Below are 24,422 nucleotides of genomic sequence, written 5' to 3'. Positions count from 1 at the left end.
CCACTCATATATGTCAGGTTTTTAAGCGCTTGCCAAGCAAATTTATGTCTGCTGGTGCCCCAAACAAAAGGCTTAAGCAGGGCTTCAAGTGATTTAAAGTATTTTAGGGGTAAGTAAATCGGGGGGGTGCCATAAAACGTATAAGATTTAAGCAACAGGACGATTTTTATCAGGTTTATGCGGCCCCATATCCCCAGCGTCAAACAAGCCCAGACACGTATCTTAGGTCTAACTAGAGAGAACAAGGGTTCTATGTTAAAAGAAAAACGTAGTCAGCCGGGCTCCTAGATATGTGAATTCCTAAGAATTTAATGGTGTCAACCCTTTGTAGTGGCATTCTGGCCTGGGACTCAGGTGGTGGCAAACTATAGATCGTCAGAATCTGGGACTTCCCCCAGTTGATCTCGAGTCTGGAGAAGTTCCGAATCGTCCAGAGTGCGGCCTTGGAGGGAAGGACCCGAGGCGGCGAGATATAACAATGTATCGTCTGCATACATACTGATTTTTTTCAGTTTTTCCCCTAATCTCTGGGTTTGCTCGAACAGACATGGCCAAAGGTTCTGAAGCTAGAGCATAAAGAAGTGGGGAGAGTGGACAGCCCTGCCTCATGCCTCTACTGAGGTCAAACACCTGAGACGGCCATCCATTCGCCACCACCTTATCCGTGGGAGCTTGGTACAGCAGTTGGACCCATGTGAGAAATCTAGGACCAAAGCCATAACCCTCCAGACACCTCCACAGATATCTCCACCGAGTCAAATGCCTTTGCCATGTCTAAAGTCACAACCACCCAAGAGCCTACATTCTCATGTGTGGCCTACAGGTTAATGTAGAGTTTTCGCTGTTTAAATTGGGTATTACGCCCAGGCATAAACCCTGCCCGATCTGTATGTATCAAAGAGAGTATAACCTGATTGAGTCGGATAGATAGGACTTTGGCCAATATTTTAATATCCACTTGCAGGAGGGAAATGGGGCTCTAGGATTCCGGGTACCATGAACCTTTCCCCGGTTTGAGTATGAGGACTATTGTCACCTCTCTCATAGAAGGGGGGGGGGGGGGAGTGTAAATGTCTCAAATAGGTGATTGTAAAGGGCTAACAGTTTAGGGCTCAGTATCTCACTAAATTGAGAGTAAAATTCAATTGGGAGGCTGTCCGAGCCTGGGGATGTGGATCTGGCAAACCCGGCAACAGCGACCACTATTTCCATTGTGGTGAGAGGTGCCTCAAGGAGGATAACCTGGTCTTCAGTTAATTGAGGGAATGTGACATCTTCCAGGAAGGAGTTCATCGGACCCACATCAGCGGGGGACGTAGATGTATACAGGTCAGCGAAGAAGTCCCTAAACATGGAGGTCACTTTAAGTGGGTCAGTGATTTGTTTCCCTTCAGGACCACGTAAGGAAATAACCTTTGGGGGTCTAGCTTCACTATGAACCAGGTCTGCCAAAAGTTTGCCAGCCTTTTCCCCATGCGCAAACAGCTTTTGTTTAGCAAAAAATTATTTGTCTGGCTTTCTCGTATTGGAGTCGAGTTACCACTCTGTTCTGGAGTTTGAGCGTGCTCGCTTTTGCTGGGGTGAGGTCGGTCACGTAACCCTGATCTGTGAGGGGACAACTCTGCCAATGCTTTGTCAAAGGCACCAGCAGAGTCGGCCTTAAATTTTATTTATGCGTGAGGCTAGGGACATGTGGGCATGAAGGTTGAAGGACTCCCAGACTACCACTGGAGAAGCAGAGTGGTCATTGTCCTTGAAGTACAGCTTCCATTCGTTGATAAGCTCATCGTCCTCGGGTAGCAACGAGAGCCAGAATTGGTTCAAACGCCATGTTCACATTGGCTTATCGATGGGTACACTTAGTGTGATCCAGTAAGGGCTATGATCAGATAGCAGCCTGGGGCAAAACACTGTTTCCAACAACTGTGGTGTGAGTCCCTGCGATATCAGTATAAAATCAATCCTAGACATGGAGTTGTGTGTAGAGGAGAAGCAGGAATATATTTGTTTATGGGGGAACTTATGTCTCCAGGTGTCTACAAGGTGAAAGGAAGAGATCAGTTTGGAGAATTTAGTGTCCCTGGCGGTCCCCGCAGTGGAAACAGAGTTGGAGCCTGTCTAGGGAGGGGTTTAGTGTGGTATTGAAATCCCTCAGGCAAACTGCTTGGACTGTGTGATGTCATGCCATGAAAGCCAACCCTTTTAGGATTATGGATGTGGAGAATAGGGGAGGAACATAGAAGGCTAAAAGGGAAGAAGGGTTCCACCTTGACCTCCTCAATTTGGGCTGTGTCCGGCAATATGGTGGATGCAATAAGGTGAAAAAACGGGAAGCTTTACAATGCCTTTAATGGACGGAGCTCCTCGTGAAAGCGTCCTACTCCATGCAGTGTCAGGCCACGCCCTCTCCTGTGTTCTTTTATAGGGGATTTAAAACCCTGCTTAGCCATAACCCCAGAGCTTTTTTTCTCAGAAAATAGGTGCAGGAACTCAACCACGACCCGTTCAGATTTCACAAACAGTAGGAGGGTCTTAAAGGGGCATTAAATACCAGAATTGCATTACATACAGAGTGCAGAGTTCTGGGGGTTACAAAGCTGTCACTTGTAAACACAGAAACCAGACTTCTGTGTTTACAAGTGATTGTGGTGAGCAGGCACCAAAGGGTCTGAGCCAGAGGTGGTGGAACTCAGTTCCCCCAAGTTCCCCCTGAAAAAAAGCCTTGCATAACCCTCTATTTCTACTTCAGACGTTTCTTTGTGCTTTGGATCATTTATGTAGAAGAATACATTTCTGGTTCAACTTTAGCTTTTGAACAGATGATATCTCGTTTTCACAATTTGATATAATGCAAAACTCATAGTCACCTAATGAATGTAAGCTGCCTAAGCCCAGCTGCCCTTCCAAAAACTGCAAGCTGCTCAGACCCTGAAGCAGCAAAGCAAACACATACCATAGAATTTCCAAGTTTCATTGCGGTTATGAGTTTCTTATCCAGAAATGCTGTTAGTAGCTTGCATCAAAACTGTCTGCCGTTACTGTAGCCAAACAACTAATTCATCTGTCCACAGAATATAATTCCAGAAGGCCTGGTCCTTGCCCATATGGTCAGTGAAACACTGTCGTTTTGCTCTAAAGTTATTTTTGGGCAGCAAAGTTTTTTTTTCCCCCTGGCACACAGATACCGTACCTGCACATAACACAAATATATTTTGGGGTTCTTGAAGATTTCTTTTAGCATCAAACGGGCGGCTCTTGGGGTGACTAGTGCAATTTAAGGTAAGACAGCAAAGGGGTGGGGGATGCTGTGTTGTGAGGGGGACTGCGAGATAATGGGTGAACTGTGATGAAAAAGGGGGACTAATGTAAAAGGAGGGGGGTGGAAATGTGAAGGGTGGACTGTGATGTGAAAGGGGGGCTGAGTGCACTTATGTGAAGGGGGAGTTTGTGTTGTAAAGGGGGGACTGTGATGTAAAAGGGTGACCGATGTGGGGAGTCTTGAGATAATAATGTAAAGGTGGTGGGGGGGTCTGGAGACACTAATGTAAGGGCTCGTTCACACAAGTGCAGATATCTGTTTTTCTTAAAAAAAAAAAAAAACAACACTCTTGTTATCTATGTGCCATGAGCCTGCTGCTGCGCACCACAACTGATCAGCATTGCATAAAAATATATGAAATGTAATTTTGACTTTTCAATATACTTGAAAGGGGAGAAAGTACACAGTGCAACAAACTTAAATGTGCCTTGCACCACCACTACCAGGACTAGGATACTAACAAGTGTTCACACAGTAGAACCCAGCGGTTTTACCATAAGGGTCAGAGTGATGTGATGCATCTTGGCTCCAGCAAAAACATGGATCTGGACATCCACTGGAAGAAAATTTTACTGGCTGGACCCTCCATGCATTTTACTTTAATTCCCCTGATCTAAATCAATGAAAAGCCACTTACATCATCACAAACTGCTAATCAAGGCTCCTGTGAAGAAACAAGTACACAGAAAGTACTCTCCTCTGCTCTAGAAAGTACTTAGGCTCTCACACTGGGACTGCAGGGGAGGCATTTTTCAGGCACGTTACAGGCGCTATTTATAGCCCAAAAGTGTCTGAAAAATGCCCCAGTGTGAAAGGGGTCTAACTGTTTTTTTAAATTGTTAAATTGATGGGTTTAGAAATCAAGAGGGGTTTTGGGACTTTAAGTGAGGTGCATGATAACATGCACCTCCATCCCTAAATCAGAAATAAGAAAGGGGTTTTTAGAACTTGAGTGAGGCACACGACATGTGGTAGGAGAAATTATAAAATTGTTTAATTGGCATATAAACAAAGCATACCCCATAGACATACCATCGTCTTGTGTATAGATAAAAATACTCATGTTCAACCATGTATCATATGTTTATGAGGTATGCTTTGTTTATATGCCAATTAAACAATTTTTATAATTTCTCCTACCAATCAATAGGTTTAGTTCCGCTTTACGATTTACTTTCAGGGGCTCTGGGCTTCAGCAAAATGGCAGCCTCCAGCAAGAAGAAACAGGTGCAATGCTGGAGGCAATTTACACGGTACACTAATAATTATTAATGTGGAATGAATGCAAGTTATTGGAAGTCATACATTAAACTCCTTCACCAATGATACAGTATCTAACGCCTGTAAAACTCTGAAGAATATACCCTACGCCGGGGGTCAGCAACCCGTCGATCGCGGTCAACCACGTGTGAGTGATGGATAGATCATCAATACACCTCCTATTCTTCCTCAGTTATTGTACCTGCCGATGCCTCGTTCTAAGGTACACATTTCATAATGAGCTAGTATGTGGTGCATACTAGCTCATTATGCCTTTTGCCTTACAGGTTTAAAAAAAAAAAAAATCTGCAGGTTTACTACTGCTTTAAGTTGTATAGAAAAATATACAGCATTTATATTGCTGATTTAAGTGTGGTAGGCTCATTAAAAGATAGTTGACTTTTATAGAACATCCGCATTGAAGTAATAACATTGAAATTACACTATTTTGTGATTTTGAGAAGAGAAAATGAAGGTGTGTATAGGGCACCCTAAACTTTCCATGATGTTTGTGTATTTGCTTATGCAACTTAGCACTCAAAACTATTTATGCAAAAATCAAGCAAACCTTTTTTCCATGAGCGAAAATGAATGTCTTTAAAAGATGGGCTTCTACATTTACTTACAGACCAAAATGCAAAAGGTGTGCCAGATATAGAACAAACAGGCTACTGATCTGTCCAAAATTAGATTTTTGGACGACCGAACGTCCGTTTTTTTGTCATGCTAGTCATTTCGAAAGTGAAGAGGTTACTCACAATACGAAAATTCTCGTATGTCAGAATACAACGTCAGAAGTGAAGTAAAGTGTTGAATAGTTTTGTATATATTCTTTAGTTTATGAGCATGCGTAGCCTTTGCGCTTACTATTTTTTTTGCACGAAAACCGTACAAATGAAACGAAAATCGGACATGCGTTCACATCCGACAAAAATTTTATAGTCTGCACATCCAGCTTTTGTGAAATTGGCTGTCGAAAGCACCGTACCAAGGATCCGAAAATCCTCAGACCGCTCGTTGTACAAATTTTTCCATCCGATTTTCGTATCGTGTGTACGGGGGCCTTAAGAAGGGGTGTCACCTACTATAGTAGATAGGAGTGCACAGTCATCATGCAATACACCAAGATTACAACCACCTCGCTACCGTTTTAATAATAAAGAAAAAGTAAAATCAGCATGTCCTAGATTGTTATCCATAACACAGTCAAACAAACATTAATTTACAAACCTTTTTTTAATTTAAATTTAAAGAGCCAGTGCTAATATTAGCTTTCTTTTACATTTGCATATATATAAAAAATAAATATGTACTTACATTGATCATCAAAGCAAAAACAATTAGGAGATTAGGCCATGATTACCACACAGATTAGAATTGTTAATTTTGGTCACAAAAGAGCACGGTTTAATTTACTGTAGTACTAGATTTGTTACTATGATTAACAGTTCTAATTGCCTTTGTGCAGGTACTTATTAAAGTGTATGCCCAGCCCAAACATATTTGGCTTCTAGTTTTAGAAGAGGACAAGTTTAGATATCCTGTGAAAAAGTTTTACTGCTATCTGTACAGAAAATACCGGTGATATTAACCAAAATGCAGCGTCTTTGTCACTTCCTATGATCTAAAAGAAGCAAAAAAAATTTCTTGTGTAAACGAATAATCCCACCATCCCCCATGTAATGAAAATGGATGAACAATGGCCGACATGTTTGTCCAGCATGGGTGGCAAACATGGCTCCAACCATAGATATAGGGAAGCCTCCCTAGGAAGTGTGGCATTTACAGGATTAACAGGAGAAAAATAAAAGAAAAAAAAATACCATAAAAAAAAAAAAGAAAGGAAAGTAATGCAGCTACCACCTCTGTCAGGAAAAAAAAAAAACGTTTTTCCCGATGCGATTTTTCTCCAGAAAAAAGCACAAGGAAAGAGGCGCCTCTGGGTGTAGAAGTTTTAAATTAATTTTAATAGAGTAGTAAACATAGGTCACTCACATTTAGATGGTGAAATGAAGGCATAAAACAAACCCCAAGCGAGGGGAGGGAGATCATCAGGTCTGTCAGTCCACTTCTGATCCTGCTGGGGGGGGCTGTGCTGCTAAAGATTCGCTCTCACCGCTGACAGATGGAGAAGGCCGGCTGCGATGGAGGAGGAATTCCAGAGCAAAACTTAGAGCGCGGTGGTGTGGCAGGCGAGGGATGCAGACGTCACTGGGATGCGATGCGTTTCGAGAGGTACAGGCTGCGTATGACGTGGCAGCCTCACTCCATCAAGCTAAAGGGATTGTATGTCCCGCTCTGGTACCGTACATACATTTACATTCACATGACTTTGCCATGTACTTCTACCACTGCACTGCTATTTATCAGCCCGCACTGCCTAACGTCCCACTCTGTGCCAATCATATCTCCACCAATCATTCCGCTCCTCCTGCTCTGGCCCCTCCCTCTAACCTCGCAATATATTCTAGCTCCACATCCCTTGCCCTTTGGCTTGATGAAAGAGTGCCTCAGGACTGTGACGCCATAAGGGGCAGGGTTACCGGGTGACATCACCTGGTGACCACACCCCATGCCTATATAAATCAAAAGAAGATAGTGGAGGAGCCGGCAGAAGGCACCGGAGAGCAGAGAAGACGCCGGAGAGCGGAGAAGTCGGAAGAAGACCCCCGAAGCTGCCTAATAAATTACTTTAAAAACCTGTGTGGTGTGTTTTTTTTTTTACACTTATTTCCCCCCAGGTGAGTGGGTAGGGGTACGATGTACCCCATACTTATTCACATAGGGTGGGGATCTGTGGGCCCCCTTATTAAAGAGGGCTCCCAGATTCTGATAAGCCCCCTGCACACAGACCCCGAAACCAATGGCCAGGGTTGTCAGAAAGAGGCCCTTGTTCTCATCAACATGGGGACAATATATAGTTACATAGTTACATAGTTACATAGTTAGTCAGGTTGAAAAAAGACACAAGTCCATCCAGTTCAACCTCAAAAAAAATAAACAAACAAAATAAAAAACACAATACAATCCCATACACCCAACTCCATACCCACAGTTGATCCAGAGGAAGGCAAAAAACCCCAGCAGAGCATGATCCAATTTGCTACAGCAGGGGAAAAAATTCCTTCCTGATCCCCGAGAGGCAATCGGATTTACCCTGGATCAACTTTACCTACAAATCTTAGTACTCAGTTATTTTATGTACATTTAGGAAAGAATCCAGGCCTTTCTTAAAGCAATCTACTGAGCTGGCCAGAACCACCTCTGGAGGGAGTCTGTTCCACATTTTCACAGCTCTTACTGTGAAAAAACCTTTCCGTATTTGGAGGTGAAATCTCTTTTCCTCTAGACGTAAAGAGTGCCCCCTTGTCCTCAGTGTTGACCGTAAAGTGAATAACTCAACACCAAGTTCACTGTATGGACCTCTTATATATTTGTACATGTTGATCATATCCCCCCTAATTCTCCTCTTCTCAAGAGTGAATAGATTTAGTTCTTCTAATCTTTCCTCATAGCTGAGCTCCTCCATGCCTCTTATCAGTTTGGTTGCTCTTCTCTGCACTTTCTCCAGTTCTCCGATATCCTTTTTGAGAACTGGTGCCCAAAACTGAACTGCATATTCCAGATGAGGTCTTACTAATGATTTGTACAGGGGCAAAATTATATCTCTGTCTCGGGAGTCCATACCTCTCTTAATACAAGAAAGGACTTTGCTCGCTTTGGAAACCGCAGCTTGGCATTGCATGCCATTATTGAGCTTATGATCAACTAAAACCCCCAGATCCTTCTCCACTACAGATCCCCCCAGTTGTACTCCCCCTAGTATGTATGATGCATGCATATTCTTAGCCCCCAAGTGCATAACTTTACATTTATCAACATTAAACCTCATCTGCCACTCAGTCGCCCAATTAGACAGAGCATTGAGGTCGGCTTGTAAATTGGAGACATCCTGCAAGGACGTTATTCCACTGCATAGCTTGGTGTCATCTGCAAAGACAGAAATGTTACTTTTGATCCCAGATCCAATATCATTTATAAATATATTGAAAAGTAAGGGTCCCAGCACTGAACCTTGGGGTACACCACTGATAACATTGGACCATTCAGAGTAAGAATCATTAACCACGACTCTCTGAATTCTGGCTTTCAGCCAATTTTCTATCCATTTACAAACTGATATATCCAATCCTGTAGACCTTACCTTACACATGAGCCGTGTGTGTGGAACTGTATCGAACGCTTTTGCAAAATCCAAATATATCACGTCCACAGCCACGCCTCTGTCCAGGGTTTTACTTACCTCTTCATAAAAGGAAATCAGGTTTGTCTGACAACTTCTGTCTTTCATGAATCCATGTTGTCTGCTGCTTAAATAGTTTTTTTCCTGCAAGAACTCATCCATGTGGTCTTTTATTAAACGTTCCAGTATCTTCCCAACTATAGAAGTTAGACTAACAGGTCTATAGTTACTTGGTAAAGACTTTGTTCCCTTTTTAAATATAGGCACCACATTGGTGCCCCCCCTGCCCCAAAGCACCAACCCCCCATGTTGAGGGCACGTGACTTGATATGGTCTAGGAGGGGGGCGCTCGCTCGCCCCCTTCCTGACCTGCCGGGCTGCGTGCTTGGATAAGGGTCTGGTATGGATCCATGAGGAACCCCACACGATTTATTTTTGCTGTGGGGGTTCCCCTTAAGATCCATACCAGACCGAAGGGTCTGGTATCATCCTGGGGGGGGGACCTCATGCACATTTTTTTTGTTCCCCCTCAAGATTCTCCACACACGAGTCACCCCGCAAGTCGGATCATCTTGATCCGACTTCTGGTGCGACTTCTATTCAAATCAATGGCCTCCCATAGGGAACCATTGATTTTGAATTAAAAAAACGCCAGACACAGCACTAAGCCTCGTTAAATCACGTTTAACACCCTTTGTCAGCGTCTGACGTCTTTACAGCTCTAATGCTGGAGCTTCAGAACGCACTGGTCCTGGTTTTTTTTGCAGCTTAAAAACGTCATGGTGGGCATAAGGCCAAAGGCTAACATGGAGAGCCGTTTTTAAGCTGCAAAAAAACGCTCATAAAATTGGCTGCAAAAACGTCCGTGGGCATGAGGCCTAAAAGTGATACTAAAGTCTTGTTTTTTTTTTTTTTAAATAACATCATACATGACATACTTACCTGCTCTGCGCAGTGGTTTTGCACAGACCAGGCCAGAAACTCATATTCTCGCGTCCCTTACCGGAACTCCCGGCCCCTCCCTCCTCTCCACAGCAAACAGCTTGCTATGGGAGCACCTAAGCCAAGCCACAGCAGTGTGTCCATTCAGACAGGAAGCTGCGGTTCTGCCCTGTACCCTCTCTTCTTATTGGCCAACTGACTTTGATTGACAACAGTGGGAGCCAATGGCACTGCTGCTGTGTCTCAGCCAATCAGGAGGGAGAGTCCCTGTACTTGTGCAGATTGCTGTATAGAAATGGCATTTAGGTAGGTATTAGGGGGGCTGAGGGGGTTGCTGCACACAGGATTTTTTATCTTAATGCATAGAATGCATTAAGATAAAAAAAACCTTCTGACTTTACAACCGCTTTAAAGCTTAAAGACAAACCACAAAATACACAGATGGAATGCAAATACAGAAGCAGAAGTTTTACCTGCCAACGATTATTATTTATGTCCATCGAAGAAAAAAAGATTTATAAAGCACTGCCATGCAGTACAGCTCTGTCTGTTTTTTTACCCCTCTAGTTCAGCCAAGTAATACTTTCATGTTTCCCCTCTCCACATCTAGTCTGCGACTGAACACTGAAGGAGAAGCAGCACACTTTGTTACTCTGCCCACTCCTCTTAGCAACATACTATTTTTCAGCACATTAACTGTTTGGCTTTTTGTGCTGCTTCTATTACCAAGCTGAATTCATGCAATTACACTGCATATAAAAAAAATAAAATAAAAAATAAAATAAAAGGATGAATTAATACAAAGCAGCATTAATTTGTATCTTTAATATACACCTGGAGGTCGGATTCAAAAGGCAGCTGCAAACAGCAGATGACAGGTTACACATCTTCTCTCAGTTAAATTGTAAACTAAGCAGAACTGAGCCTACAAGTTTACAGTGTTCTGCAGTGCTGAGAAGATGCCCTGAAGGCGGTTTGAATGTTCCAGCACTTCCAACCATCCCAAAATATCTGTAGGTAGCCCACAAAATAGACAGACATGCAGTCACATTCTACCAAACACCAGAGGTTAGAAAAGTAATACGAGTTACATAGTTAGGTTGTAAAAAGACACAAGTCCATCCATAAGTAAGGGCATTAAAAACGGACTACCTATGTTATCTTGTGTTTGGTCACCATAAAAATAGTGACCATGTTCCTTGCTGCTGTCCACTTTTAAAAGATAAAGAGAAGGCTTGGTTTACAATAGAAATCACATTGTTTCCATTGATGCCCATTCACAGCAATGTAGCACAGCATGGTGCGATTTTTGGAACAGCGTAGTTCTGTGCTACAGTGGTGCGATTCCTGTGCGATTCTTGCTCCATAGAATATGTAAACCGAATCCAAAGCGCAACCAAGTTGCACTACATAATCGCACTGAAAAATGGATCCAAATCCCAGCAGCAGTAGTGTGAACTAAAGTCTTAGTAAGTCTTGTTTTCTTTAAAAATAACAAACATACTTACCTGCTCTGTTGCAGTGGATATGCACAGAGCAGCCCAGATCCTCTTCTCTGGTACACTCTTTGGTGCTCCTAGCCCCTCCCTTCTGTCGGGTGCTGCTTGCTATGGGGGGCACCCGAGCCGCAGCTGGAGCAGCAGCTGGAGCCAATAGCACCGCTGCTGTGTCTGAGCCAGCCGGGAGGGAGCATCCCGGACGGCTAAAGCACTTGTGTACATTGCTGGACAGAGAAGGGGCTCAGGAAAGTATTGGGGGGGGCTGCTACACACTGAATTTTTTTTTTTTTTTTTTTTAATGCATTGGAAAAAAAAAACCACATCTGCCTTTACAACAACTTTGATTTTTTTTTATTATATCTGAATGGATAGAATTTTCAAACAAAATAGAAATATTTGATTTGGACATGTTTACTGTTGAGAAGTATGAGCAATTATTTTGAATGTTACAACTTCTATTTTAAAGTAAAAAGAGGAACTATAACAGCCCACATATTAACCATAATTAATCATGACAGCATATGAGGAAAAAAAAAAGTTTTGACTACTCACGCACAACATGTTCCAGAAGACACAGCCACAGCACTTCCTCCTGAACTTCCTCCTGCGATGACCCAATCAGAGTCTTCATCGGCAACGGCACCAGATGCTGCTCTTTTCTCTCTGTATTGTTTGGAATAGCTCCAAGGATTTTTCACTGGGCCAAATATGCTATCAGTACTTCCAGACCTAGGTTGATAAAAGAAACTTTAGATCTAAAATTGGAAGCATAAAAGCAGTTTACCATATTTTACCTTCAGCAAAACTCTGTAGTATAAGCTCTAATGAGCATGGCCCCTTTAATTCCTCCTGTATTGAATTTTATTATAACTGTACTGTCTGCCCTCATGTTGTAAAGCGCTGCGCAAACTGTGCTATATAAAAACTGTATAATAATAATATTTATAGGAGTACTGCTAAGAAATACCTATCTATCTATATAAAATATAGTTAACATATCCAGACTTTAGAGGTCCTCGGGGAGGCACACAGAGAAGCAGACAGCAAAATCATCAAATATTAATTTCCATATGTCACCACTCCCACATCACATATAGACATCTTCACACAAGCCTACTCAGTATGTTTGTATATGGAGCAGAAACCCATAAAGTCAGGCTTTGCTTAGATGAGCAAGTATGTGATATGGGAGATCAAAAATATATCTTTGGAATACTCAATACAGGATACCCAAGGGATATACATACCAATTTGTCTCTCAGTGTAATCCAATTACATGTACAACTTCTAAAATTTTTAAAGCCAGCAAACACTTTATAAGCAGTTACAGCAGCAGTTTTGGGACTGCTCTTGGGATAAGTATCTTACATAAATAGAAACTGAACATTGTAAGTATCCCTGTTAGTGTTAAATGGTTTGTCTTAACCCTCTAACTGCTACATTTGCAGGACAGCTTGTTTTGTTAAAAAAAAATAACAGACTTTCCAGCTGAACAAGAAACATCCCTTCTAGGTTTGGAGTTGATGCTTGCCCCTACCAATACTTTTCTTCCTTTCTTTCTCCACTATAGTTTCTTTGATCCCTGTTTAACTGGGGGATCATCTCGACCTACATATGGTTGTTTGCAACTATGCATCATCTATGGAAAACTTTCTGAAGTCCTACTGAGTATTAGACAGAATAATATTGGATATAATGGACCCTTTGAGTCAGTTAAAGGGGTTGTACACCCTAGTGCCTTTTCACCTTAATGCATCCTATGCATGAAAAAACTTCTGGCAGTGACCGGCACAAAACCCTCTGTTTTACTTACCTTCGCCCTGTATTTCCCTTGGCGGAGATGCGCTCTCCCTCTCTGCATGGGGTCCCAGCTCTTGATTGGATAGATTGATAGCAATGCAGCCATTGGATCTCACTGCTGTCAATCAAATCCAATGTCGCAGGCGCCGGGGCGGAGTCCGGCATTTGTGTCTATGGATGCAAATGCTGGACTCAGGAGCGTGCCCGCAAGGTAACCCCCCAGGAGAGCACTTCTCCTAGGGCAGGTGTCAGCAACCCGCGGCTCCGGAGCCGCATGCGGCTCTTTTGAACCATTGCTGCGGCTCCGGGCACCTTTTGAGGGTAACGAGTAATCTACCTGATTACTCTTACCCTCGCGGTAACGCCGTTCCCATTACTTGGGCGGCGTTACCGCAATTACATCGACCGCGCGACGTGCGGGGGGGGTCATGTGGCCACAGGCCTGAGTTGGCCTGTGATTCGGTTAATGGCGCGTCATGTGACTGGCCACAGAGCTGGCCTGTCTGTGCTCGCGGCCCGGGTGGCGCTGGCGCATTTATTTGTTAATAAAAAAACATAAAAATAAACATAAAAATAAAAAAACATTGTAAACGAAAAACAATAGACTATGGGCCAGATTCTCAAAGGACTTACGACGTCGTATCTCCACGTACGCCCTCATAAGTCCGAATGCGAGCCGTCGTATCTATGCGCCTGATTCTTAGAATCAGTTACACATGAATTTGGCCAAGATAAGAGCGGCGTAAGTCTCCTACGCCGTCGTATCTTGGGTGCATATTTACGCTGGCCGCAAAGGGCGTTTCCGTAGATTTACGCATTGAATATGTAAATTAGCTAGATACGCCAATTCACGAACATACTTGCGCCCGCTACGCCGTTTACGTTAGGCTTACGTCCGGCGTAAAGTTACCCCTGCTATACGAGGCGCAGCCAATGCAAAGTATGGACGTCGGAACAAGCGTACCTTTTTACGTCGTTTACGCAAGTCGTACGTGAATGGGGATGTGCGGAGGGTACGTTCACGTCACAGGCATTGAGCCGGCGAATCTTAGGGAGTAAATTCGACGTGATACTGAGCATGCGACGTACGATTGGCGATTCATTTACATAGGGTCACGGCTCATTTGAATGCAACACGCCCACCTCTTCCAAATTTTAATTACGCGGGCTTACGCCGGCCCATTTACGCTACACCGCCACAACTTACGGAGCAAGTGCTTTGTGAATACTGCACTTGCCTGTCTAAGTTGCGGAGGCGTAGCGTAAATAGGATACGCTACGCCCGCATAAAGATAGGCTCTCCTACGTGAATCAGGCTCTCCTACGTGAATCTGGCTCTCCTACGTGAATCTGGCCCTTACTGACTAAATTACCAGGTGAAAAGAAAGTCTATAAAAGAAAACCAATGCAGCTATCACATCTAGGAATTGGTAAACTGTAGAATAATAAAGGTTTACTTTTGGGTTTAATACCACTTTTGCTGTCTTGTTGACCAAATGTTTCAGTCATTTCTAAAGTCACTAACCAGAACAAGTATGCAGACTAGGAGTTTTGACTGAGGCCTCGTACACACGACAGAGAAACTCGACGTGCCAAGCCCGTCGAGTTCCTCGACGAGTTCCTTGTTGAACTTGTCGAGAAGCTCGGCAGGCTTGCTTTGCGTACACACGTAACATACCAAAATCTTGTCGTTCTCCGGCGCGATGACGCTCACGACGTATGACGCGACTATAAAGGGGAGGTTTGATTTTGTTGGCGCCACCCTTGGGGCTCCTTTTGCTGATTCCGTGTTTACGCGTGTTAGTAAAAGTTTGGTGAGTGACGATTCGTGCTTTTCAGTCTTTGTGCTTTCAGATTGATCTCTGCCGTTCAGTTTGTACTTGTGTGGGTCGTATCTAGGCAATCGAGACGTGCGGTCAGGTCGTATTGTTTTACATTGCGGTCCTGTCCCCGCGTTTTTCATTGTCAGGGTCGTTCTTCATAGGTCTTGCTGTTCTTCACTGCGGTCTGTTTAGTGCAATTCTGATTTGTCGTTCGTAACTAGCCTTGTAGCCATGTTGCAGGCACCTAGTCGTCGCCGACTTCGTGCTAAGCATCTTCTGTCTATAGGTCTGTTTGTTTATGACCTAGACAATGAGGAGTTCATGAACAGGAGGAGGACACGTTCATGGACCAAGAATTGGTTGCTCCGTAGGAACCAATTCTCTCACATGCCTTTGCTGCGGGAGCTTCAGGAAAATAATCCTGTTGATTACAGGAATTTCCTGAGGATGTCTGATCCCGTCTTTCAGCACCTGTTGGCTTTGGTGTCCCCCTATATTACCAGGCAGGACACCGTTATGCGGGAAGCCATCAGTGCTGAGCAGAGGCTAGTTGCCACCCTCCGTTATCTGGCAACTGGGAGAAGCCTTCAGGACTTAAAGTTCTCCACGGGCATCTCCCCCCAGGCTCTGGGCCTCATCATTCCTGACACCTGCTCTGCCATCATCCAGGTTCTGCAGGAGGAATATATGAGGGTAAGTTTGGTCCTTTAATATCAAATTTTATGTCTATAATGTATGCTAATGTCTTGTAGTTATCTCTTCCTTCCCTAATTACCATGTCTGGAATATGCTGTGAATGTCCCCTTTGCCCCCATGCATGATGTAAACTTTGATGCCCCTTTTTTGGCCTACATGCATATTTTCCATCACTTACCTCCCCAGCATGCTATCCTGGGCCCCAACCTACCTAGTCTAGTCACTTCCCAATGTATTGTGTTATATCCATTGTAATGTCCCCCCCCTCCCCTCCAAAATGTGTTGTAAAGTCTATGTTCACCAATATTTTTTTAATTTTTATTTAAATTTTAGGACTCCCAAACTCATCTAGCCCTCCCCTCCAAAATGTGTTGTAAAGTCTATGTTCACCAATATTTTTTTAATTTTTATTTAAATTTTAGGACTCCCAAACTCATCTAGCCCTCCCCTCCAAAATGTGTTGTAAAGTCTATGTTCACCAATATTTTTTTTTTTTGAATTTAAATTTTAGGACTCCCAAACTCATCTAGCCCTCCCCTCCAAAATGTGTTGTAAAGTCTATGTTCACCAATATTTTTTTAATTTTTATTTAAATTTTAGGACTCCCAAACTCATCTAGCCCTCCCCTCCAAAATGTGTTGTAAAGTCTATGTTCACCAATATTTTTTTTTTTTTAATTTAAATTTTAGGACTCCCAAACTCATCTAGCCCTCCCCTCCAAAATGTGTTGTAAAGTCTATGTTCACCAATAATCAAAATTAATTTTTTTTAGTACTCCCAAACTCATCTAGCCCTCCCCCAAACTTGTGCATTGGCCCATCAGAGGGGGTGTTTAATGTGTTAATTGGCTAAATATATTTAGATATAATATGCTAGTTCCCAGAAATGTTATAATGCTTATAATGTCTTTGTATAATCTGCTTGCAAGGTTATGTGGCTAATTTTTTCTTTTTTTCTTCCCCAGCTTCCGTCCACACCACAGGAGTGGCAGTCTGTGGCTTTGGACTTCCAGACCCGATGGAACTTCCCCAACTGCGGGGAGCCATCGACGGGAAGCACGTCCGCATCGTGCCTCCACCCCGTTCAGGATCCCAGTTCTTTAATTATAAGGGGTTCAACAGTATTGTGCTGATGGCGGTGGTGTCAGCACAGTATGAATTCCTTTTTGTGGATGTCGGGATGAATGGACGGGTATCGGATGGGGGAGCCTTCAGGCAGACGGAGTTCGCGCTTCGCCTTCAGGATGATGATCTGTCATTGCCACCGGATGACCAGAATGTAGAAGGCCTGCCATTTGTTTTCCTGGCTGATGAAGCGTTTGCCCTGGGACCCCATCTTATGAGGCCATACCCTCAGCGCACCCTCACCCCAGAGAGGAGTGTCTTTAATTTCCGGCTGGGCCGAGCACGTAGAGTGGTTGAGAACGCTTTCGGCATCATGGCCAGCCGGTTCCGCCTTTTCCTCACCTCTCTCCACATGGCGGAATATAAGTGGAATACTATTATTTTTGCCTGCTGCATTCTACACAATTTTTTGCGGAGACAATCTCCAAATTATATGGCCCTGGTTGGGCCCGAGGCACAACATTTGACCCCTGCAGAAACTTTGGCGGGCCTTGAAGCTGGCCACACAGGACTGCCCCCCCAGAGTGCCCGTGAAGTCCGGGACAAATACATGGACTATTTCATGGGTAGGGGGGCAATACCATCTCAATCTAATTTGCCATAATTGTAGCTTTCAAAAAAATAAATCCTAATCTTTTTTCTAAACTTGTTATGTCTTGCTTGTGTTGTTTGGAGTTCTTTACTAAGTGTAACTAAGTGTATTTTCATTATCAACTAGCAAACATTTCCCAGGTGACCCCCAAACCAAACACATATAAAATTTTACGTATTTTATGAAAAACACCACACACTTTTTTGAGGTTCAAAAGCTCTTTATTTTCTTAATTTATTTATTTTTATTTTTTCATAAATACCCTACAAAAATTTATGGTATATTTTCTCATACAATATACAATCATTTTTGTATTTTTTTTGGTCATTTTTCTCATACAATATACAATCATTTTTGTATTTTTTTTGGTCATTTTTCTCATACAATATACAATCATTTTTGTATTTTTTTTGGTCATTTTTCTCATACAATATACAATCATTTTTGTATTTTTGTGGGTGATTTTTCTCATACAATATACAATCATTTTTGTATTTTTTTTGGTCATTTTTCTCATACAATATACAATCATTTTTGTATTTTTGTGGGTGATTTTTCTCATACAATATACAATCATTTTTGTATTTTTGTGGGTGATTTTTCTCATACAATATACAATCATTTTTGTATTTTTTTTGGTCATTTTTCTCATACAATATACAATCATTTTTGTATTTTTGTGGGTGATTTTTCTCATACAATATACAATCATTTTTGTATTTTTGTGGGTGATTTTTCTCATACAATATACAATCATTTTTGTATTTTTGTGGGTGATTTTTCTCATACAATATACAATCATTTTTGTATTTTTTTTGGTCATTTTTCTCATACAATATACAATCATTTTTGTATTTTTGTGGGTGATTTTTCTCATACAATATACAATCATTTTTGTAATTTTTTTGTTTTTTTTTTTATTAAATAAAGTATAAAATCTGGTTTTATTATTTTTTTTTTTTTTTTTTTTATTAAATAAAGTATAAAATCTGGTTTTATTATTTTTTTTTTTTTTTTTTTTATTAAATAAAGTCTAAAATCTGGTTTTATTATTTTTTTGGTTTTTTTTTTATTAAATAAAGTATAAAATCTGGTTTTATTATTTTTTTGGTTTTTTTTTTATTAAATAAAGTATAAAATCTGGTTTTATTATTTTTTTGGTTTTTTTTTTATTAAATAAAGTCTAAAATCTGGTTTTATTATTTTTTTGGTTTTTTTTTTATTAAATAAAGTCTAAAATCTGGTTTTATTATTTTTTTGGTTTTTTTTTTATTAAATAAACTTCAAAATCTGCTCTTTAAATTTTTTTTTGGTATTTTTTTCAGATTCAGACTCTCCCCAATACATCCAATAAATTTTTTAATTTAGTTTCCACCCTCCTTGCTCTTTCATTATTTTTTCTGTTGGCCAAATGTATCTCCTCCACCTCTTCTCTGCAGGCCCATATTTCCGAGATCAGCATCTGTTTTGTATGCCTGTCCAAGCCACCACCTGATCCTGAAATGTGGGACAAAACAATTTATTTAAATTAGGCAGGCCTACATCTACATTACCTGAAGCTGGGTTAGTTATATGTTACTTTACCTGATGTGGTGGCAGGCTGCGCATCATCACCATCCCTCGGGGGTGTGGCTTGCTGGACTTCTTGCTCCCGTGTTGAAGCTTCATGACGCCCTACGAGAATGAAGAAAATGGAAACAGGATTTTTAGAGCTTATAGGCCTGAAAGAGGAATATGATTCACTTTATAAAATTTCTGGGACTATTGATGTTTCGAAAAACCCCTCAGGGCAAAACACAGGATTGAAGGCATTCACAAAGATCCTGACAAATCTTGTAGCTTTGGTCTACTTTTAAACATGTAAGCCAACAAAGTATACACTGGATCACCTCAGCTCTGTGTGAAGCCCAAAATGGGTTATTAAAGGGGACAACAATTATGCAAATGAGTCCACATGTGTCACCGACTGCTGAGCAGACTCTCCTTTTACTGTATATTTAATTATTAAAAAAAGATTTGTGGTTTTAATAGCACATCTACATAATTTTCACGATTGATCTCACCACAATTTTCAAAAAATGTCATAATTTGTAGGATTTAAAACACAATATTTAGTCGTTCCGAATGGACGTCCAGTTTGACGACAAATTATTGTGCCTAAAAAAATATTACAGTACAACCTGAAATAAAAAAAACATGGCGCGGAACAAATCTTACAAAATATATAACAAACTTACTTCTTCTAATCACTCTCCTGATCCTCTTCATTTGTTCCGGCTCCCGTTTTTTGAGGTCACACCACCTTTTCCGGATCTGCTCCTTGGACCTTTTCACTCCAAATTTGCGATGGAGACTCCTCCTCACCTTCTCCATTATTGCGGCCTTGACCTTGTTCGGGTACTTATATGGCCCATGCCTCCCATCGTAGTCCTCTGCTTTGAGGATGAGGACCATCTCCACCATTTCCTCAAAGGTCATGTTGGAGGCCTTACAACTGATTCGCCGTGCTGCCATATTCTCCAACATGTGCTTCCAACAAAAAAAAGATGGAAAAGGGGCGGGGAAAATACGATACCATGAACGTCAGGGGCGGGGAGACGTGCGTAAAGTCCCACATGCGCGTGTATAAAGGGCTACCACGTGAGTAAAAGGGGCGTTCACAGTTTGTGGAAGACGGCGGAGATAACGATCGGGTCAAAGACCGGTATGTAACTACATTTTACATGTTTTTCTTGATTGAATGATTTTGTGGCCTACATCTTAGGTTCAGAAATTACAACATAGCCAGTTTGAAATTTGAAGGTAATGGTCCGCTATAGTGCCGTCGTACGTAAACAACGCTTTGATTATGCATTTTGATCCAACTACTGTTGTGTGGGCAATCTCGGTTCTCATCAGGATGTCTTCTAAAAACAAGTCGGTTAAAACATGATGCAAATGGTCGCTTTTATGTCTTGACCAAACTATATCGGAGTGCTTTTATCTAACTAACGTTTCATACACAAATGAGGATGAGATCTGGCTTATTAGTTCGACACAACTGGTCATCTGGTTCCTAGGAACTGACCCAACATGATCTGCTGCCAATTCCACCTTGTCGTTTTTGCGACGGAAGATAAGGGGCGGGGGGGAAACATCAATTTTTTTTAAGCATGGGCGGATGTCGTGTGCGGAGTGTATATAAGGCTCGAACACATGTAGCGTCCATACGACCGGGTTGCGTAAGAAAGACGTTTGAACGACAAGCGTGTAGGTATGCTTCGAACTTGGGACAGCAGTGGCATATTCAGGAAAGACAGACATTTAAAGGAGCACTAAGCCAAAATTGTTTGGGGCAGAAATAACTAACTTTACATTATATCAGTCTTGATTTCATGTCCTCATTGTCCCTTTTTGCTTTTAAGCAGCTGTAATCATTTGCATAAATCATCACTTCCTGGTTCTGCTCCCTCTCAAATTTATCAGGGGAGCTTGTCACTGTGGTCTAAGCTGTGTGTCTAAAAATCAACCAAAACAATGCTACTAATTTTTGAAATTAAAATATGCCCTGCTTTTATTTTTTTTGGGTTCTGTGTGTCTCTTTACTTCACAGAAACAATAACTAAATTTAAAACCAAAAGTGAAACTAGAGGCACATTATATGTATGCACTTGTATGTCTCTAGACACTGTAAACAGTAATTTCCTCAAAAAATATAGTTATCCATTAGTGACCCTTTAAGGGCTAGCTTGTGAGAAAGAGTAATTGACTTTCTAGATTGTGTAGTGACATTATTTTTTTATCCTTGGTTTTGGACAGGAAAAGATGAATCGCTTTAACCGACCCGACTTCTTGGAGATCTTTATTGATAGGTGGCAAGAACTTCCTGTTCTGTGGGCCACCAAAGACCCCATCTCTCGAAATAGAGAATTGCGCAAAACTGCACTGGAGAGCCTGCTCCCACTTGTGCGGAGACAGGTGGGGTTTGATGTGACAACTGACCAGTTGGAGGTCAAAATTGGGACCTTGAGAGGCACCTACAGGAAGGCACGCAACAAGGTCTTGGCTTCGATGAGGTCTGGAGCTGGAGCAGGGCGGGTATTTCAACCCAAGTTGTGGTACTACAGCAAACTGAGCTTCCTGGATGAACACCTGGAGGTTAGGGAGTCACTTTCTAGCCTTCGCCCCAGAAGCCACAGAAGCTCCAGCCTTCCCTCCAGCCAACCTGCTGCTCCCTCTGCAGAAGAACCCTCTCAGCAGCCTTCCATCCTGGATGAAGATCCAGATTTGCCCAGCTGGAGCCAGGTATATAGTACTTTCAATGTGCAAATATGTGGTGTTCAAATGTTGTTAAAGAGATGTAAATTAAGATATTAAAGGTAAATAAAAATTAGATATAAAAGTGTTATTCCTAAAATTTGTCAGTATTGGCCATGAATTTTTGTGGTGTGATTGACCATAAAACATGGGTCAGAATGATTGGCTTAGCTAAGTCGTGACCAAAAAAAATGCAACAGTCAGGAGCTTAAATAAATAAACCAAAAATGTTAAAAAATAGTAAAACTTTACTTTTTTTCCATACACAGGACGAGACCAGGCAGCAGGAGGATCAGGAAAATGCCAGGCAGGAGGAGGACAGGGTGAGTGGCTTGGAGGAGGCTGCAGGCCCAAGTATCTTGGACGTGTTGGCAGGCCCAAGTATCAGGAACGTGGTGGCAGGCCCAAGTGGAGCGGATGAGGTGGCAGGCCCAAGTGGGTTGCACGAGGTTGCTGGGCCAAGCACGAGATGCCAGGTGTCTCCTCTTCGTCTGCGTCCGAGAAGGCAGGTGAGGGATACAAGGGTGCGTGACGCCTCACTAGCCCTCATTCGGGATGCCCATGCAACCCTGCAACAGCCTCCCACTGCTCAGGAGGGATTTGTCACAGTTGTTTTGGCCAAAATGTCAGAAATGACATTAGACCAACGCCTCCTCTTTGAGGGCCTCCTCATCACCCTGGCAAATCAGGGGGTGAGGGGTCTTCTCACAGAGGACACTGTGATTTGCCGCCATCCCCATCCTCACACACCACATAACTCCCAAGCTCCCCCACCTTCTTCTTCTTCTCATGCTCCTTCTCAAGCTCCCCCACCTTCTTCTTCTTCTTCTTCTTTTTCTCATGCTCCTTCTCAAGCTCCCCCACCTTCTTCTTCTCCTGCTCCTTCTCAAGCTCCCCCACCTTCTTCTTCTTCTCATGCTCCTTCTCAAGCTCCCCCACCTTCTTCTTCTTTTTCTCATGCTCCTTCTCAAGCTCCCCCACCTTCTTCTTCTCCTGCTCCTTCTCAAGCTCCCCCACCTTCTTCTTCCTCTTCTTCTCCTGCTCCTTCTGAACATTCTTCTTCCTCTTCTTCTCCTGCTCCATCTGAACATTCTTCTTCCTCTTCTTCTCCTGCTCCATCTGAACATTCTTCTTCCTCTTCTTCTCCTGCTCCATCTGAACATTCTTCTTCCTCTTCTTCTTCTACTACTCCTCCTCCTTCTACTGCTCCTCCTCCTTCTACTGCTCCTCCTCCTTCTACTCCTCCTCCTTCTACTCCTCCTCCTTCTACTGCTCCTCCTCCTTCTACTCCTCCTCCTTCTACTGCTCCTCCTCCTTCTACTCCTCCTCCTTCTACTGCTCCTCCTCCTTCTACTCCTCCTTCTACTGCTCCTCCTCCTTCTACTCCTCCTCCTTCTACTGCTCCTCCTCCTTCTACTCCTCCTTCTACTGCTCCTCCTCCTTCTACTCCTCCTCCTTCTACTGCTCCTCCTCCTTCTACTGCTCCTCCTCCTCCTCCACCACCGTCGGCTACTCATCCTCCACCACCTTCGTCTACTCCTCCTCCTGGCATGAGTACTACCCCTGTGGCACCACCTCCAGCCAGGCATAAGAGGAAGGCTGCTGAGAAGGCTGCAGAGAAGGTGAAAGAGCAGGCTGCAGGGAAGCCACCAAGGAAGGCCTTGAAGAAATCAAGAAAGTGACTCCCTTACTTCCATGTGGTGTACCAGAGTTCAGGCTGCTGTAGTACCACAACCTGGTGACATCTGCCTGCCCTGCTCCAGTTTCTGACCTCGGGGAGTCCAAGACCTTGATGCGTGACTTCCTGAATGATCCTCTCAAGTCCCCATTTTGGCCTCCAACTGATCACCAGTCACATCAGGCCACACCTGGCTGTGCACAAATGGCAGCAAGCTCTCCAGTGCTGACTTTTGCATATCAAATTTTTTTTTATTACCAAAATAAATGGTACATTTTTTTTTTACAGTTCATACTTGTCCTTGTATTTTTTTACATTTCAATTTTGCAAGTGAGAAGGCAGGTTATTATTTTGTAAAAATTGGATATAAGGTGTAATTTGAAAGGGACACATGAGATAAGACAAAGCAATAAGGTTTCTATGGGGGGAACTTGACATTACAAAAACTAAAAGGATTATCATTTTTTAAAAATTAAAAAATAAGGTGATTAAAATCAGGATTTAAAACACACGACCAAAATAAGGTGACAATAAAAAAAAAAAAAAATATTGAGTCCAGTAAGAAAAAGGTTCCACCTAATTTTAAGGAACTCTGTGTGAATATCGTTAAAAAAAAATTATTATATTGCTGTTTTGTGCCCTTAGGAAAAATTGTGTAAAGCGCTGCAAATAAACGATTAAATAATGTTGGAAGCGACACGAATGTGCTATCTCCAATCCAAACGCTAGTTTTACCTATGTTGGTCTCCAGTGTCTAAGTTTTTGACAAGTTTCTTAGCATACACACGACCGAGTTTCTCGTTTAAAAAACAGCCCGATGAAGAACTCGTCGAGCCAAAATCCACTGCCATCGAGAAAATAGAGAACCTGCTCTCTATTTGCTCGACGAGTTCCTCGGCGGCTCCATCGGGCCAAAAATGTACACACGACCGAGTTTCTCGACAGAATCCGGCTCTTCACCGAGATTCTCGACGAATTCTGCCGAGAAACTCTGTCGTGTGTACGAGGCCTTAGCCTTGAAGTTCCTGATCTACATGTTTGTTCCAGGTCATCCCTTAAAAGTAATGAAGCCAGAGACAGCAAGGCATTTTCAGAAGATCAGCATTGGAGTCCTCCAGATATCTATTAAAGGGTCCTTTTACAACCAAAG

The 24,422-nt window shown here is 42.5% G+C and overlaps 1 protein-coding gene across 2 annotated transcripts in view; it reads right to left on the bottom strand.

Moving 5' to 3' along the window:
* The window catches only part of QRSL1 (glutaminyl-tRNA amidotransferase subunit QRSL1), an 81,906-nt gene that overhangs the window by 30,305 nt on the left and 27,179 nt on the right, over positions 1 to 24,422 (bottom strand). For both annotated transcript variants that reach the window (XM_040350186.1, XM_040350187.1), the window contains one exon: positions 11,816 to 11,992. In XM_040350186.1, coding sequence (XP_040206120.1) covers positions 11,816 to 11,992 — 177 coding nt within the window. The remainder of the gene's footprint in view (positions 1 to 11,815; positions 11,993 to 24,422) is intronic.

Source organism: Rana temporaria, chromosome 4, assembly GCF_905171775.1.
Source record: "Rana temporaria chromosome 4, aRanTem1.1, whole genome shotgun sequence".
Classification (NCBI taxonomy): Eukaryota; Metazoa; Chordata; class Amphibia; order Anura; family Ranidae; genus Rana; species Rana temporaria.
Note: the sequence above shows the minus strand (reverse complement) of the source record. Positions and strands in the feature narration are given on the sequence as shown.